Here is an 18,154-nt window from a genome sequence, read left to right on the forward strand (position 1 = left end):
GGCTTCATTTCTTCTGGCTCACGGACTAGTCTGTTTCCAGTGCCTCCAAACAATGCCCGACATTTACTGAGCACCGCACAATCTTTGTTGCAGGAATGAACAAACGAGTGGCGTACTGTCCCCAGTTCCCGGACCAGAGCCCAGAGCAGCTGCTGGCTGTGAAGATAAGTACCTCCAGCACGTGCTTCACCACCGCATCTGTCGTTCCAAACAGATCAACCCCAGTTATTCCTCTCACGTCGGACTCCACTGCACCAGGGGACAAGTTTTTTTTCCTTAGACCTTTGAAGGGTTGAGGAGTGGGATGGAAGACACAAAATAATGTTACCAAAAAGAACACAGTAACAGAGGCACAGGAAGGTACAGGGAGAGACTAATGTTGAAGAAAAAGAAGGGAAAAAGAAATCTAGAGAGACTGAAGAAAGAAGTCAAGAGCTCCTATCTCTTTCTGAAAATGTTCAAGATATTGAAGTACTTCCAGTAGCCTCTGTCTCCCTCCCTGAACACTTACCAGCCCTGATACTGGGATCCTCGCCCAGAGGACGGCAATCCAAATTTCTGACATGGCCAATTCCTCAGCAAGCCTCACCTCAAGAGCTGTCGACCTGAGATCATTTCTAGTCTTGACTGTTCGTGAAAAGTGGCCTAAAATGGTAAACCTCCCATTTCCACTTTCAACTTTATGACAACTGTAGCAACTTTTCTTCCATCGCCTCAAAAACTTTTGAAAGGAAAACCATTTGGCGAAGTCACAGCTCTGGGCTTTTCAAACGGGAAGTTTCTCAGCAGCTCACGAGGTAGTTACAGGGCAGCTAAGGAAACAAGGCCTATTAAACACCAGACGGCTGTTTGGTGGAAGAGTATAAAAGTCCAACTATGCAGAAAGGGTACTCTTCTATGTGACTATGGCAGGGAACAAAATAATTTAAACCGTCATGGCCTTATGCACCACAGAACTTTATAATGTATTCTCTACAGAAAGACTGCCAGATCAATGTAATTTCTTTCCTTTAGATCATGACTAATAAAATCTAGTTAGGGTCAAAATAAATAAATAAATAAAAATAAAATGGTCCTGTCCTCTTAAGCTCTTAAAAAGGCTGGTTACAGATCTGAAGATGTGGATTTTGCCATTAAACCTTTTGGAGGCTAGTTTCACTGGGAGGAATTGCCCATACTTTGAAAACAACAGAAAAAAGACACCAGGGTAAGAAGAGTCTTACTTGTATAGGACCCAAACTCACGGCTCAACTACACCTATCCTTAAACTGTGGTACACTCACAACCAAAGCTATGCTAAGGATACAACTACTTTACATTAGAAAAGCACTTTGTGATTTTCAAAGCACTCTCTAACAGATGTTCTGTAATTTGATCCTGATAACAACCTTTGAGACAGGCAAGCAGGTATAATTATATACAAATAAGAAAATAGAATTGGGACTAAAATTTTATCTTTTGAAGTACTTGTGGGGGAAAGCGGAAATTCAAACTACTGGCAATTGTAAAATAAAAAACAAGTATCCATAACTGGGGGAAAATAAAAGCCATTATTGAAATTAAACCTAAGTCACTTTAAGCCTAAATGTTGGCCTCTGTTGGAAAATAGAAACATTGAAGTTTAATGATTATATTTATCTTTGTTAGTTCAAAATGACAGTATTAATGTAATCTCTTCCAGTGGCACGCAGACACCAGCTCTGGGGAGGCAAGTGCTTCAAAGGGCCGGACGGTGTCAATCATCTCATCCCCTGTCCAAGATGAGCATTTAGTCAATAGGTGAGAGAAATAAAGCCGATGCCTTAAAAAAATGCACTTTTTAAGGCTTCATAAATACATTAATGTCTCTTCTCACTTACTTCGCTTGTCTCTTTAATGGGATCTGTCAACTTCTTCTAATGAGTCTGGTGTATGAAACAGATTCAAAGGAAGACACAGAGACAGACAGCTGTGAGGAACTTCACCTCCAATAAGCTTCAACAAACACATCATAAGGAAAGCCGTATGACAGAATGCAAGCCTTTGCAGCACTTGCTGTCATGATCCAGGAAAGGGGGAAGAGCAAAAACAGACAGATGAATAGTGACAGGCAGTGAAAAGATACTCAGAGAAGAAAATTTGAGCGTTTGACAAGCCACTCACTACAACTGAACGACAGATGGAAAATTTCTACAGCAGCTACTCAAATCCAGAGGGAAGGGAGTTCACTCTCAGACTGGACCAGTTTGACGCACGCTTCCCAATGGGGGCCAGGGGAAGTAGTAAAAAGAGTGGAATAAGGACAGGAACTGGCAGCAAATTAATACTTTTTTAGTTGTCATTTCAAAGATTAAGCCTGAAGTACATGGGCTTGACATGCAAAGGTGTAAGCACATTAAGGTAATTTAACTGTCAGTTTACTTGGAAGATCAAGCTAAAAAAGTAACCTATCTTCTATATCTAGATTGTAAATATATTCTCTTTTAAACACACTTTGCCGGGCTAACAGAGAAGATTCGGGTTAAGTAAGCCCCATGGGGCTCAATTCTCATGGGACAGATAAGAAGACAGGTTTTCCTTTAAAGATCTGTTTTTTATTGTATACTGAGCTCAGAGAGTTAGACATTCCAAACAATTAGAATTTTCAACAGTCCTTTAAATGTGAGGGTATTCATTCTCTGACTCAGAACTAACATTTCCTCTCTCGGAATTACTACCTCTGGTCCCTAACAGACCTGAAAGCTAATTCAGGTGCAGACTTATTTGAACCCAGGCAAAAATAACGCCGCTAAAAAGAGTATGCTGATTTCCAGAAAGGGAAAGAATAAATACAAAAGTCTAACTCAAAGCTCCATTTGGTTAAAGACAAAAGCATCTCCTTTCACTCTGGTTAAGGGGTTACTGGAAGTCAAGAGAGTTGTGAGTAGAGAAAAACACTGAGAAACAGTAAAGAGCATTCACATTAGTAGAGCAAGTCAGCACAAAACTCTCAGTATCACATATGCTAAATAAGTACAGTGACTGCAATCATATTAGATAGTGACCCATGCACTGCACACATTCAAAAGCAAGTAGAAACCCCAACTGGGGTCACACTCTCTCCCTCTCTTCTCAGATTTAAGGTCCTTAATTCTGATGCAAAAATAATCTCCAACCTACAAAAGTGAAGACAAGGATTTCTTGCCTTGGGCATTTCAGGTGATCGGTGAGAATCCATCCACCTAACGGCCCCAATCGCTGTGGCTAGGCCCAGGCACCTGCGGTGCTAGCATCGGGGGGCGTGACCAGCACTCTCAGAGCCTGCTGTAAGAGGCCCTTCTCAGAATTAAGCCCTAATGGCCAAAGCATCCCTTTACGCATGTAACGAATTAACTTCTTTATCATCTACAATGGCTTTAGCTACACACCATTCTCGGAAGAAGCGAGAAAACAGTCACTGGAAGTACTTGGGTAGTGCTCAAGTCTGTCACAGAGCTCTGGCTGGGAAATGCAAGTCTAAAGAACGGCTGCTGATCAGCAGGAACAGCATGAGCCGGACCCAAGCCCATCAGGCTCCTGCATCCAGAGACAGAGAGGGGCTTTGAATGTGTGCACAGTGAAACACCATGGCAAGCCCCAGCCAGGTTACTGAGAGAGTAAACAAGGAGCTCCCTGGCACTAGCGGTGAGGAGCAAGCACAGGCTCCTGGTGCCTGCGCTCAACTCCTGTCGGCAAGGCTGGTCACATCCGGGTGTACTTCAAAAAGCCGCATCAGTCTGACGAAAAACTGCAATGGCAAGAGCCCTAGTGGAAAAGAGTACAACTTCCCCATCTCCAACACAGTCCTGTTGATGCCATTCCCTTCTAATCCTAACCCTCTGAAAACCACAGAAAATTCTAGAATTTCTAAGACGAGCATCATCACAATGGTTTGTCATGACACAGGACTCAGACTGTCATCCCCAAGTTAAAGACAACACAAAACATACACTAAGTTTCTGTCAAAAACTCTTCTCGTGGTTGGGAAGGGAAGGGGGCTGGAGAGACAGATAAGAGCATTTGTGTCACCTAAATTCGTTTTCAGCTCTTCAGATCTCTGCCAAAATACATATACATTAGAAAGTCGAAAAATTAAAAAACAAAAAACAAAAAACCCCCCCAAAGGTTCTGCTCTCCCACTGTCCTCATCTGCCCCCGGCTGCTTTCTATGCTGCATGAATCTTAACCAGCTGCTATTACAACATTCCAAGTGCTGCACCCAGAAATCCCCATTTCTAACTTGCTATTCACTCGTGGCTTGTAAGAAGAACAAGTACCACACTGCTCCAGGCCCCCGTGTCACAAGGGAGCTGAGAAAAGCTACCACCTTGGCCACACGATTCAGATGGGTGACGCCTTTACCACCACAAAGAACCAGGCCAAGGACCTCTGAGGGGGCCTTCCTTTTATAACAAAACAAGTGTTTTGCAGCCTAGCCACTGACCTTCCACAGAACCCCAATCTCTAAGAATTCCAAAGGCAACAAAGAGAGACAATTCAGCAAGTGATAAGTAAATTTTACTAGGCAGGGAACCACAGCATCTAGAGTTCCTTTTCCATATTCCAACTGTCCCCGAAGCACTTCCAGCGAGCCAGCCAGCCAGCCGGCCTGCCCGCCTCACAAGAGCCATCCTCTCCCTGCATTTACGCTCTCGACCTAGCAACTTCTCACGTTTCCTCTACATAGCACTAAACATTTTAAATCCTTATCCCCAATCAAGATACATAAACGGTGAAAGGAGGGACTATCCCAACTATCCAAAATCTACAAATCTATTTTAATTTCTGGTCATTTTAATTTCTAGAAGTCTGCCCATTGAAAGGTGTTCTGGACATAAAAACCCCACTCTCCCCTGTGTTCCCTACGTTAGAAGAAATGGAGGGATATTCCCTATTTCTAAATGAGGTCCCAGGATACCAGAGTCCTGTTTCCCTGCATTGATCTATTCCTAAAGTTGGTTTTGGTGGAAGATGTTATTTCTTGTTTAACTTTACTGGAAGGCATGATTTTAATCAAATACTCCCAAGTATATAGATTCTATATACCATACTATATACCAATATCTAAATTTTAACTTCAAACTCTTCTAACTACAAAGTGAAATTTTCTTCAAGTTAAATACACTTTCTACGGCAGCCACTTTTCTCAGGAATACCGCTAACATGAAAAACCATCAAAAGCAGATTTAATACCCTCATAAGCAGAGATGCTATTACACGAGAACAGAATATTCTAACTTCTCCTGTTCTAAGCTAACTACCCTCACTATTTCAAGCAATTGCAGTTTTGCGCCAGACGTGATTAGGCTGTCCCCTGAACTTGGGCAGCTCACCAGAAATATCCCAAACACGCACAGTCTGGTCCAGGCTGGCTGACACAACCAGGTCTTCTGAGGGGTGAAACTGAGCACACATTACATAATGGTTGTGTCCTGTTAACACACTGCAAGAAGAAAAAAGAAAGACAATACCAGATTAGAGGCAGGACTCAGCAGACTCCTACACACTAAATACCACTCTCCATTTTTAACAGATAACAGACCCAAGTATTCTTTTTGGAGGCAAAGGCAAGTCATCCTAACAATTCTGAACTAGAAACAATAAGCAAGGTCAGCTGTTTTAACAACAGTGCCCTTCTTTCCTCTGAAGCTTCAGCATTCAAATATTACTCATTTCAGGAGACACGAGATTGCACAGCTCTCCTCTCATATTAAAAACATTCATATATCAAAATAAACGGAATCTTAGTAATTTATGCTGGAAACTACCGGGTAGATTTTGGTGGGATATCCCTCCTAAATGGCATCATTTTCAACGGTCCTTACGTCTTCATGGAAAGCTCAAGACCCGAACACAAAAGAGGATGGAGGTCTAGACCCTGACTCAGGTTTCACGGGAACAGAACTGAAAACCAGCTAAAAGTTTTGTTCTGAAAGGTTAATGATAGGACCTCCCTTCCCTGGCAAGAAATGATCAGAAAATCCAGATTGACGTATTACTAATAAGCTTGCCTCTGTATTTATCGTTTTGTATGTAAAAGCATCTTACAAATACAATCAGTAATTAATCAGCAGGCAGGGCCCACTAGGGAAGGGAAAGGACTGCTCTGAAGGGAAGCTCATTATGCAAACACGAGGCAGGACAGAGCCTGTCTCAGAGCCACATCTCCTGCTTTACCAGACACAGGTTCTAGACTGCCAGTTCCACACTCGGATGGTCTGGTCATCTGAGGCGCTCAGAATCCAGGGATATTCCTGAAAGACAACCCAGAAAAAGGGTTTCAACACTAAACAAATGTGTTCTTTCGGGCTCTGTAACCATTCCTCTCCTTGCAGGAACCCCCTCCCCCCCGCCCACTGCTGGGCATCTCAGCTGTCCTAGACAAAGGGACCATAGCTTCTGAGTCACAGCCTCGCTCTCTCCTCCCCACCACTCTACCAGCTTTTCCCACACTGGCACTTTCACCTGGAGATTTCAGAACGGAAGCCAGACAACGGCACAGAGGATTCTGAGAGGCAAAGAATATATATCGTACTTACTTTTATGTGTATGTGTGTGCAAACATGTATTTCTACTTATACACAGCTGGTCCTGTAAGTTAAGATCCTATGAAAGGATCTTCTCTCTTTCACTCTAGGATTAGAACACTGTTTTATGGTCTGACTCGTTGTCAGACCATCCAGTCTCAAAAAATTCCCATCTCAGGAAGCAAAGCAGCAAATAACATGGAAAAACAATTTAGTTCTTTTAGAGTCTGTAAGCTCATTGAGAAAAGGTATTTCTTATTCACAGTTGTATCCTCACTTAGTAAGATTTTGTATGTAAATCTTATTAAGTACAAGGCACACATATACTTATTGAACCAAGAAAATAGAAGAAAGTTTTTCTAACTTTCCAACTGGACGGCAACTTGTCCTAGGCAGGTCTTCAACATGTCCCTCACGCTGAGCACAAACAATCCCTGCTTCACAGGTCATCTCATCGAGCAGTTATCATTCTCAAATGATTTTTTTTAATTAATCACATCTATTTCTATTATTTACTTTACAGTTTCTTCCATCCATAAAATGGGGTTATAACCGACATTTTTGGGTCGAATGATTCTCTAAGGGGCCGTCCTGCACATGGCGGGATGCTTAGCCACACATGTGGAGTCTGCGCACCAGAGGTCCACAGCCGTCGTTCCCTAGGCCGTGACAACAAAAATGTGTCTGGACACCACCACGTCCTCTGGGGGGCAAAATCCCCCGTGGTTGAGAACCGTGGAAGAGGTACCTAAAACCATTTGGGCAGCTCAGCATTCCATTCACAAAGGCCACTTCCTCCTCCAGTCACTCTAGACTTAAAATAAAAGCAAACACCACAGGGTCTTACACTGCACTTGATTTCTTCAAAGTCCCAGTAGTGCTGCAGGTGAAAATGTAGGATGAAAGGGCTTAGAGAGCGGCCTTAATAAAATGTATTTCCTCCATCCTGTTTTGTGCATTGAGAGAAGTTTCATGCATCAAACAGAGAGCACGCTTGGCTTCGTTTCTCATAAAGTGAAGTAGTCCTCCAGGATTAAGTGCCAGCAGGACGGCCTCCTCAACACCAGCCACGAGCTCACAGCAAGGCGTGCACCGGCTCTGAGAATTTTCTTTTTCATCATGGCAAGTGTACTCATTAATCCCCATCCCCTATTTCACCCATCCCCCCACCCGCCTCCCCTCTGGTAACCATCAGCTTGTTCTCTAGAGGTAAGAGTCTGTTTGTTGGTTTGTCTCTTTCTTTTTCCTTCGCTCATTTGTTGTACTTCTTAAATTCCACATGAATGAGAAAATATGGTATTTGTACTTCTCTTATTCTGCTTAGCATTATACTCTCTAGTACCATCCCTGTCACTGTAAATGTCATGATTTCATTCTTTTTAAAGACTGAACATTCCACACACTTCCTTATCCATTCATCCGTTAATGGACACTTAGGTTGCTTCCATATTTGGCTATTGCATTTAATGTGGCAATGAACATAGAGCTGCATGTATCCATCCGAATTAGTGTTTTTTTATTTTGGGGGTAAATATCCAGTAATGTGATTACTGGATCATAGGGTAGCTCTATTTTTATTTTTTTGAGGAACCTCCCTATTGTTTTCCAGAGTGGCTGTACCAGTTTGCATTCCCACCAACAGTGCACGAGAGTTCCCCTTTCTCCATCCTCGCCAACACCTGTCGTTTCTTTTGTTGTTGATTTTAGCCATTCCGACAGGTGTGAGGTGATACCTCGCCGTAGCTTTGATTTGTATCTCCTTGATGCTGAGCGATGATGAGCATCTTTTGGGTGTCTGTTGGCCATTTGCATATCTTCTTTGGAGAAATGTCTGGTCGTATCTTCTGCCCATTTCTTAACTGGATTATTTGGTTTTGGGTGTTAAGTTTTTTGTTGTTGGTTTGTTTAAGTGGGCTCCACCATCAGCATGGAGCCCAACACAGGGCTTGAATGCACAACGCTGAGAGCAAGACCTGAGTTGAGATCAAGTGTCAGATGCTTAACTGACTGAGCCACAGGCACTCCTGGGTATTAAGTTTTTTAAGTTCTTTATATATTTTGGATACTAAACCTTTATGGGATATGTCATTTACTATCTTCTCCCATTCCACAGGTTGCCTTTTAGTTTTGTTGACTGTTTCCTTCGCTATACAGAAGCCTTTCACTTTGATGTAATCCCAACAGTTTACTTTTGCTTTTATTTCCCTTGCCTCAGGAGACATTATCTTGAAAAATGTTGCTACGGCCAATGTCAAAGAAATTACTGCCTGTACTCTCTTCAAGGATTTTTTTTTTTTTTTTTAAGTAAGCTCCACACCCAGCGTGAGATCAAGACCTGAGCTGAGATCAAGAGTCAGCCGCTTACCTGACTGAGCCACCCAGACACTCCTCTAGGATTTTTATGGTTTCAGGTCTCATATTTAGGTCTTTAAACCATTCTGAGTTTATTTTTGTGTATGGTGAAAGAAAGTGGCCCAGTTTCATTCTTTTGCATGTAGCTGTCCGTTTTTCCAACACCATTTGTTGAAGAGACTGTCCCATTATATATTCATTCCTCCTTTGTCCAAAATTAATTGATCATAAAATTGTGGGTTTACTTCTGGGCTCTCTATTCTGTTCCAATGATCTATGTGTCTATTTTTATGTCAGTACCATACTGTTTTGATTACTACGCTTTGTAATATAACTTAAAGTCTGAAATTGTGACCCCTCTAATTTTGTTTTTCTTTTTCAAGACTGCTTTGGCTATTCGGGGTCTTCTGTGGTTCCATACAAATTTTAGGATTGTTTGTTCTAGTTCTGTGAAAAAATGCTGTTGGTATTTTGATAAGGATTGCATTAAATCTGTAGATTGTTTTGGGGAGTATAGACATTTTAACAATATTTGTTCTTCCAAACCATGAGCATGGAATGTCTTTCCATTTCTTTGTGTCATCTCCAATTTCATTCATCAGGCGTTTTATAGTTTTTAGAGTACAGATCTTTCACCTCTTGGGTGAAAATTCTCAAATATTTTTGCTATAATTTTTGCAATCATTCTAAATTTTTTTAATCTTACAAAAAGAAATAAATTATACTTAGCCAGGAAACTCTTGTTTATTTCAATATATTCTAACTTAATTCAAGCGACTTAGGAAACAGTAGAAATTAAATCTAATAACATATAATTATAGAAAGATCCAGCCAGGTTGAGACTGGTTAAGAGGCTGGGAGTCTCTAATCTACATTTAACTGTGTCTTCTAGGATACCTGACAGATCAAAGAAGGTAGAAAGCCTGGCGAAAGGAACAACCTCTACTGTACCCTAAAATCCTAGGATAGAAGCGCTTGATTGTTAATGCTTCAAAACATTTCTTAGCTCATCAAAATGGCATCTAACCTTGACCTCCCTCCAGACACACCTACTTAAAAACACCCCGCATAGGATTAGTCTGCAATCTTTTGTTCACTAGCTCAGCAAACCTGAAATCAAATCTCTACTTTTCCCTATAGAGAATCAATGCCTTCCTTATACAGCCCACTGAATCCAAATAAATTAAATTCCATATAACCCTAAGTGCTTCCTTCTGCAGAAGGAAAAAAGCAGAAAGGTCAACACCACACAGATTCTAGAAGAGCCACTCCAAGAACTCCAATAATTCTGTTATCAAAGCATGGGTTTTGGAGAAGCAAGCAGAAGATTCCCAGAGAGAAACTGAAAAACGCTCTGCAACCAGAGCCAGCATTGCTACTTACGTGATGGAAAAATGTGGTGCGAATGTAGTCTAAATGCCCAAGCAACGTGAAGAGACAGCGCCGAAGCTTGTAATTCCACACCTGCAAAGAGAAACCCAACTAAGCAATAGGACATCAGGGTCTTGAGCCTCAAAGAGGTTCAGGTTTCTCAAGAAATACATTTGGTTTATATTTTGGAATTTCTAAATAAGTAGGAACCTTGATAGGAAGTCTTGTTTAAGACTTAAGACTGGAGGTAAAAAGAGCAAAGATGATGGGGCGCCTGGTTGGCACAGTCGTTAGGCGTCTGCCTTCGGCTCAGGGTGTGATCCTGGTGTTATGGGATCGAGCCCCACATCAGGCTCCTCCGCTATGAGCCTGCTTCTTCCTCTCCCACTCCCCCTGCTTGTGTTCCCTCTCTCGCTGGCTGTCTCTATCTCTGTCAAATAAATAAATAAAATCTTAAAAAAAAAAAAAAGCAAAGATGAAAATGTAGGTCAGCTAAACACGAGAAGAGGGGAAAAAGGCAAGGCTGGGGTGGGGACAATTATGAAAAGGTTTTTCCTTTCTTTGGGGAGAAACCATCTCTATTTAATAACATGAGACAAGAGGTTTATCTGGGGCTCAACTCTTCTTTCTACTACATAACTGTGTTCTTAGCTTGAACACTGACCCCCTGGTGCGTGACCTACTACCTTAACTCAGGATAAAAAGAAGCAGGACAGATACCATGACTCTGAAGGAAACATACATATCTAATATATTATATATCATATATATATAATATATAATACATAATATAACATGCGGCATCATCTTCTCTTAGACTGCTAACTTGGTGGCAAATGATGCCCATACATTCATGGTCTGTACTTGGCAGACAGACTTTAGTTCATCACTATGGAAAATACTACCTTGCTCAGTTACGGTGAGCTAAGCAGAAAAACATCATATTGAGATATACAGTTGAGCTCACTACCAAAGTACCAGGTATCAATAAACATAACTAAGGAAGACACTAAACCAGGACCAGAAACGTAAGCATACACTCCCATCCAGAAAACCTCCCAACAGTGCAAAATTAGGTCAGTTGGCTTTTTTTAAACATTTTAACATTTAAAATTTTTTTATAATCTACCCTCAAGCCGGGTTACTATTTCTTTCTTACTTAAAAAAATTTTAATGTTCTTTTGTAAATTACAGAAGGTAATACCATTTCCTGTAACAAATTCAAACAACCTGAAAGTATGATAGTCCAAACAAGAAGGCAAGCTTCCTGAAGGCAGGGTCCTCGTCCACCATGCTCAACACTATACCTTTAGCACCTAACACAGCGGCTAACACTTAGGAGGTCCTCAACAGGTATGTGCAGAAATGAGAAAAGGTAAACACCACAAAACATGAAAGTGAAAGTAGATACTTTCACTGCCACCTGCTGAATTATCTATAAATAAAATTCATGTACACAATGGAGTTTGAGTGTCACACAAAAATTAGATCCTACCATAAATACCATTCTTTAACCTTCAGCCCCCTCACAGAGTTCAGTGTTTTAGACTTCCACATTTCCAGCTTCAAACTATCTTGACTCCTTTACAGTCCTCTACCAAACTCCAGAACTGTGCACCCTTCAAGACCTACAGGGTTTTTAGACTCTGGCCAGCTGTGGCTTCCTGTGATAACACCGCACACCCGCCAGAGAGCTAATTCCTTTATCTGATGGCTTTATTGAAGTAGAATTCAAATCCCAAAGAACTTACCCACTAAAAGACATAGAATTCAATGTTTTTAGTACATTCAGAGCTGTGCAACCATCAGCACCACCAATTTTAGAACATTGTATCACCCCCCCCCAAAACTATACCCAACAGCTGTGACTCCCCACTTCCTTCCAACCTCGCCAGCCTCAGACAACCACTCATCTACTGTCTGTCTCTACTGATTGCCCACCTGGACATTTCATATAAATGGAAAATAAACCTTTTTATAAAATATTAATGATTTAGGGAAAAAATCTTTTTTCTTAAATGTCACCCAATCCTTCCTTTCTTAAACAGATTATAAGGAACACAAGTTAGCCATTCTTGATAGTCAATGGTCATCAATATAAATGACAATTACTTTACTAAAAATATTATAATAAAGTGATATCCCTAGGAGCTTTTGAGGCCTATCAGGTGGTTTGAGCTTCCACAAGGACCCCCAGGATGTGGTGCCAAAATCTAAAAAACAGAAAACTGTCTTTACTATAGTTCCAAGGCCTCTGTTCTCTGTGGGCAGCCGTCACTTGTCATGCCTGTCACCTCAGTTATGCTGTGTAATCAAAAACATAACGTTCTGAGCTAGCTTCTGAAAAAAATAAGTTATCTTTTTTGTGAAGTAAATTTCACCACTTTGGATACACATGCTTAATGAAAAAAACTTGTGGAAGTAGAGAGAGATTTTTGATTTTTTTTTTTTTTTTTTTGCAGTTCAAAGCCCCTGGTGCCAGTTTTGCCTTTATCAGTCAAGCTTCTTCTAAGAGTTGCCTATACTGTTGTTTCCTCACTTTCTGTTAAGGTGCTAGAATCGCTAATATCTTCCTAATGAAGCAATCTAAAGGTTACTTGGTCCTTATCTTATTCTGACCACTTTCTCCCTCTCCAAATTCTCTCCTTCCTTGGCATCCAATAGGCTTCTGCTCCTTCCCCTTGGTTCATCTCCAACCTCTAGAATCATTCTTTCCTATATTAATTCTACATCCTCTAGCTCTTAAATGACAGTGTCTCTTCTCATTCAACATAATCCCAGAAGGACACCTCTACCACCTGCGCTTCGGCTCCCTTCCTCATGAGGACAACTTCCAAATACAACTCCAGTGCAGACACATCTCCGCAGACTACCCCTTAGGCACCTCAAACTCATCAGTGTCAAAACCCATCTGCTATGGACTGAATGTTTGTGTCCTCCTCCAAATTCATACGTTGAAATCCTAATGCCCAATTGAAGGCATTAGGAGGTGGGGCCTTTGAGGGGTGCTTAAGTCATGAGGGTGAAGCCCTCCTGAACGGGATCAGTGTCCTTATAAGAGAGACTCTGCGGAGATCCCTCACCCCTCCACCATGTGAAGACACATGGAGAGAAGGAAGCCGTCTGCAGCCTAGAAGAGGAACCTCACCAGAAGCTGACTGCGCTGGTACCCTAATCTTGGATTTGCAGCCTCTGAAACTGTGAGAAGTAAGCTTCTGTCGTTCATAAGCCACCCAGGCTGTGGTACTTTGTTATAGTAGCCCCAAGAGACCAAGACACCATCCTCCTCTAGCACTCCAGAAACCTGCACCTTCCCGTTTATCCTTTCCCTGTGAATGGCACCCAGTGACCTAGGCTAGAAGCCTGCGATAAATGTCACCTCATTTGTTTCCCCTTTACCATCCCTCCAGCAGACTCACTGATGCCCTTCCCGAAGCTCTCAATTCCATCTCTGCCTCCATTCTGAAACGCTACCACCTGGTCAGGCCCGGCTCATCTACCAGCTGGGCTTATGCGACAGTCTCCTAACCGGCACCTCTGCATCCAGGCTTCCCACGTCATCCAATCCTTTCTCTATGCCACCCAAGTCATCTTTACAAAGAAAAAAAAAGTGAATCTGATGACACCCCTCTATTTAAGCCCCTGTAATGGCTCCTTGTTATCTGAGCACTGCAGTAAGTACTCCATGACCCGGCCCCTCTCATCTGCTGGCCCTTCTCTCACCTTTTCTCCAAAGTTTATTCACACAAAACGAATTACATTTCTCAGATGTATCCAGCTGTGTCATGTCTTTTTGTCTTTGACCTGGACTGTCCTTCTCTTTCTGCTGTATCACTCGGCAAACTGTATATGCTATTATTTTGGGTATATGTATCTCCTCCATGAGAATAAAAGCGCCTTGACAACAGAGATCATTTCTTATTTATTTTTGAATTCCCCAAAAAATAAAACAGTGTCTAGTATACAGTAAGTGTTCAATAAATGTTTGCTGGATAAGTGTCCCTGATAACATCAGAAGCCTGAGCTCTATATGATTGCAATGTCCTGTTTTTGGTCCCTTCCACAGCTGCCAAACCCCAAATCCTATCCTTTACTCCCCATCATAACAAACCCTTTGTACCTTAATCTTATAGTCATCTCCTCCAGAGACAAACAATGGCTGCTGCTTATGGAAGTCAATGCCTCGTACTGGACCTGGGGAAGAAAGCAGGCAATATATATTAAAGAGAGCTGTACTTCCTGACCTCTAAGGTGATTCTTATTCAGGATCCAGCCCTTCCATATTCTTTAATCCTAAAGAAAGCTTAAACTATTCCAGAAGACGATAAATACTTATCTCTCTTTAATTTCCTCCTAGAAAGTGTTATCTTACCATCATGTTCATCAAACTTGTCAATAAGGGTACACATCCGATAGTCCCATAACTGGATGACCCCATTGTGTAAACTGGTCAGGATCCAGGGTCTTTTGGGGTGAAAACTGAGCCCTAGGGGGGGAAAAAAACAAACAGGGAATGATCCAATTAGCTAAGTATGGCCCACAATGCCACCCTGTCAATTCGGATAAGAAAAACAAAGAGCTGGGGCGCCTGGGTGGCACAGCGGTTGGGCGTCTGCCTTCGGCTCAGGGCGTGATCCCGGCGTTACGGGATCGAGCCCCACATCAGGCTCTTCTGCTATGAGCCTGCTTCTTCCTCTCCCACTCCCCCTGCTTGTGTTCCCTCTCTCGCTGGCTGTCTCTCTCTGTCGAATAAATAAATAAAATCTTAAAAAAAAAAAAAAAAAAAAAAGAAAAAGAAAAAAGAAAGAAAAACAAAGAGCTAAGTTAATCCCAGGTTCATACACTCATTCGCTGAATGCCAGACATTTTGGATTTTATGTCGTTAGGTGCTGGATTTTGTTACATTCCTTTAAATATTGCCAGACTTTGTTTTAGGATGTTGTGAGGTTACTTGTTGTGAAGTTGGCTTTTAGTTTTGCTAGTGTGGGCCCCACAACAGCCTTTAGTCTAGATCTAATTTGGCACCACTACTGAGGTGGTAGCACGTGAGGTCTCGAGATGATGCCTGCAGTATTAGGAGGCCTTTCCGTGCTGGCTAGTAGGAACACAAAACTATTCCCAGTTCTAGGTGAGCTCCAGGGATTACTTGCCTTCTTTCTAGAGGTTCTTTCCCAAGCTCTAGGTCATTCTCTCACACGCATATGCAGATTAGGACTCAGATAAAGGCCTGACAGCATCCCCTGCAGAACGCCAGTGTTCCCTGTGAAGCTCCCTCTTTGGTATTTTGTCCCGCAAATTCTGTCTTCAGTGAGACCACAGAGCTCTTCCCCCTTCCCTATGCGGTGGCCTGGAAACTCTCCAGGTAGTATGCTGAAACAATCATAGGACTCACCTCATTTATTTCCCTTCTCACAAGAATCACTCTCCTGCACTGCCTGTCATCCAGTGTCTGAAAACCTTTGTTTTACACATTTTGTTCAGTTGTGCAGCTGTTTTAAGGTGGAAAGGTAACTCTGGTCTCTGTTACTCCATCATGACTGGAAATGGAAGTCCACAGAAGTAACGACTGCTAACAGTCTGGAGTATATCCTTTCAGATTTGTAATGCAAACCATACCATTTTACAAAAATGGAAATATGTTACACAAACTTCTTTTCTCGCTTAGCTATATACCACGGATCTCACTAAGTTCATATAAACACAACCTCATTCTTTTTAACAACAGCAAAATACAAATGTACCAAATTTTAAAATTATTCTAGTGATGCGCATTTAAGTTTTTTTCCCTAACTTTCATCTATCAGAAAATAGAGCTTAAAGAAAATACTTCTACACATAATCTAAAATATTTGCATTATTACTGCTTTAGGCTAAAGACCTGCAAGTAGGATTGCTCAGGAACAGGGTACATGCATTTAACACTTTCACAGATACTATCCGATTGCAAAAAGACTAGGGATATACAGTGTCATCAGGTTTCTGAAGATACCAATTTTGCACACATCACTCAACACAGATGTTATTGGTTTTTTGTTGTTTTGTTTGTTTTACTAATCTAAAATTTTTTAAAAAAGGATATTTAACTATAAGATTTTTTTTAAATTTATTTGTCAGAGAGAGAGAGAACATGCATACGCACAAGCAGGAGGAGCAGCAGGCAGAAGGAGAAGCAGGCTCCCCGTTGAGCAAGGAGCCCATGGTAGGATTCAATCCCAGGGCCCTGGGATCATGACCCGAGCTGAAGGCAGATAAACTGAGCCACCCAGGAATCCCTAACTTTTTCTTTTTTCTTTGTTTTCTTTCTTTCTTTCTTTCTTTCTTTTTTTTTTTTACATTTCTTTCATTATTAGTGAGCTGGGGAATATTTTCATTTATTTACTGAACATTTACACTTCTCCAAGTTGTCTATTTTGCCATTAAAAGTTGTTTTTTTCCTTTATGATATGTAGTAATATTAACAGCCAGTAACTCTCATATATTCTAACATCTTTTTTCCCCACTTTCCTTCTCTACTGCCCAGTGAGAAATCAGGAGAAGAAAAAGTTCAAAGATCACGAAGACCCATTTCAGCCATCCATAAATTCCATCAAGACTCACACAAGACTTAGAAACTGCTCAGAATCTATTCCCACATGAACAATGGCCTCCAGTTTTTGAGCTGAGTCTACACCAGGCACTGTAATAAGCATTCTAATACACTATCTCATTCTAATTCTCTCTAAAGAGAATGCTAATATTTGCATTTTAGGGATGAGAAAGTAGAGCTTTAGAAACCTTAAGTAAGTTGCCCAAGATCATACAGCTTGTTAGGGGATGTTTCAGGATTCCAAAGCAAAGCACATGTGATTCCAAACACCAAGTTCCCAAACACCTTGTTCTAATGCATCTTACTAAATATTCAAGATATATGTATACATATTTTTCAAAGTCTCAAGAGACTGCTCACTTCTCTGCCCTTCCCATTCTAACATTCTAGGAGACGACTACTGCTATTTCAGTCATTTGCCCTCCACCTCCGCCCACTGATACTCAAGCTTTGGAACTGCCATATTTAGGAAATAAGAATGAAGATGCACCGTTAAATCTGAACTTCAGATATATCTAAAAGCGAACAATACTTGAAACTTATTTCGTTGTTTAGCTGAAATTCAAATTTAACTAGGCGTCCAGTACATTACCGGGCAGCCTCACCAAGCTGAGACTTTGCTGGGATTATGGGCCTCAGCGTCCTTCTTGCAGGTAGGAAGTACCGCCCAATGGAGGCACTGGACGCTGCTAAGGCTCAGCCAACGCCTCCTCCAGAGAGGTAGCCAGTACTCATCTCCGAAAATGCTAGATTTAGATGCGAATGGCACGGGTCGAGACGACCCCAGGGCCACTCCGCACAACACGGTCATCAAAAAGCCCACAGCTCACAGGACCCTGGGACGGGAGCAAAGTCGCGAGCAGTGGCCCCGGAGAAGAGGGGACCGAAGGCAGTGGGAGCAGGCCTACGGGGCCTCCTGCGGTGCGGGAACCGCCACGGGTCAATCATACCCCGAGGGCGCTCCAGAGAAGAGAGGGCTGCAGAACCGCCGCCAGGCCGACCCGCCCTCCTCCCCTCTTCCTCCGGGCTCCCTCGGTGGGCCCCACTCGGCCTCCCTCGCCCCCCGCGACAGCGCCGCGCCGACACCCAGTCCCCGAGCTCCCCCCGGTTTTCCCCACTACCTTTGACCCGCGCGCTCTTGGTCTCGAATTTGGTTAGCATCCTTCAGGCCTACGGCTCCAAGGTGCAGATCCGAGCCCCGCCACTCCCCGCTGCCCTTCGGCTCGCTCCACGTCAGCGCCGCCCTGCTGCACCTCCCGGAAGCTCCCCGGACACGAACTTCCGGTCCCAGGAGCGCCCCCGCCCCCGACCACAGAGACGG

The 18,154-nt window shown here is 42.4% G+C and overlaps 1 protein-coding gene across 3 annotated transcripts in view; it reads right to left on the reverse strand.

The window, feature by feature from the left end:
- Positions 1 to 18,108, reverse strand: part of COPA (COPI coat complex subunit alpha) — a 43,926-nt gene extending 25,818 nt beyond the window's left edge. For 2 of the 3 annotated variants that reach the window (XM_008700694.2, XM_008700693.2), the window contains exons 1-7: positions 17,955 to 18,108; positions 14,620 to 14,733; positions 14,368 to 14,441; positions 10,260 to 10,340; positions 6,175 to 6,251; positions 5,331 to 5,440; positions 173 to 282 (exon numbers count right to left, since the gene is read on the reverse strand). In XM_008700694.2, coding sequence (XP_008698916.1) covers positions 173 to 282; positions 5,331 to 5,440; positions 6,175 to 6,251; positions 10,260 to 10,340; positions 14,368 to 14,441; positions 14,620 to 14,733; positions 17,955 to 17,994 — 606 coding nt within the window. In that variant the 5' untranslated portion in view covers positions 17,995 to 18,108. The remainder of the gene's footprint in view (positions 1 to 172; positions 283 to 5,330; positions 5,441 to 6,174; positions 6,252 to 10,259; positions 10,341 to 14,367; positions 14,442 to 14,619; positions 14,734 to 17,954) is intronic. The other variant, XM_008700696.2, reaches the window with a different exon arrangement.
- Positions 18,109 to 18,154: the final 46 nt, after the last annotated feature.

This window comes from Ursus maritimus, unplaced genomic scaffold (assembly GCF_017311325.1).
Source record: "Ursus maritimus isolate PB19 unplaced genomic scaffold, ASM1731132v1 scaffold_2, whole genome shotgun sequence".
NCBI lineage: Eukaryota > Metazoa > Chordata > Mammalia > Carnivora > Ursidae > Ursus > Ursus maritimus.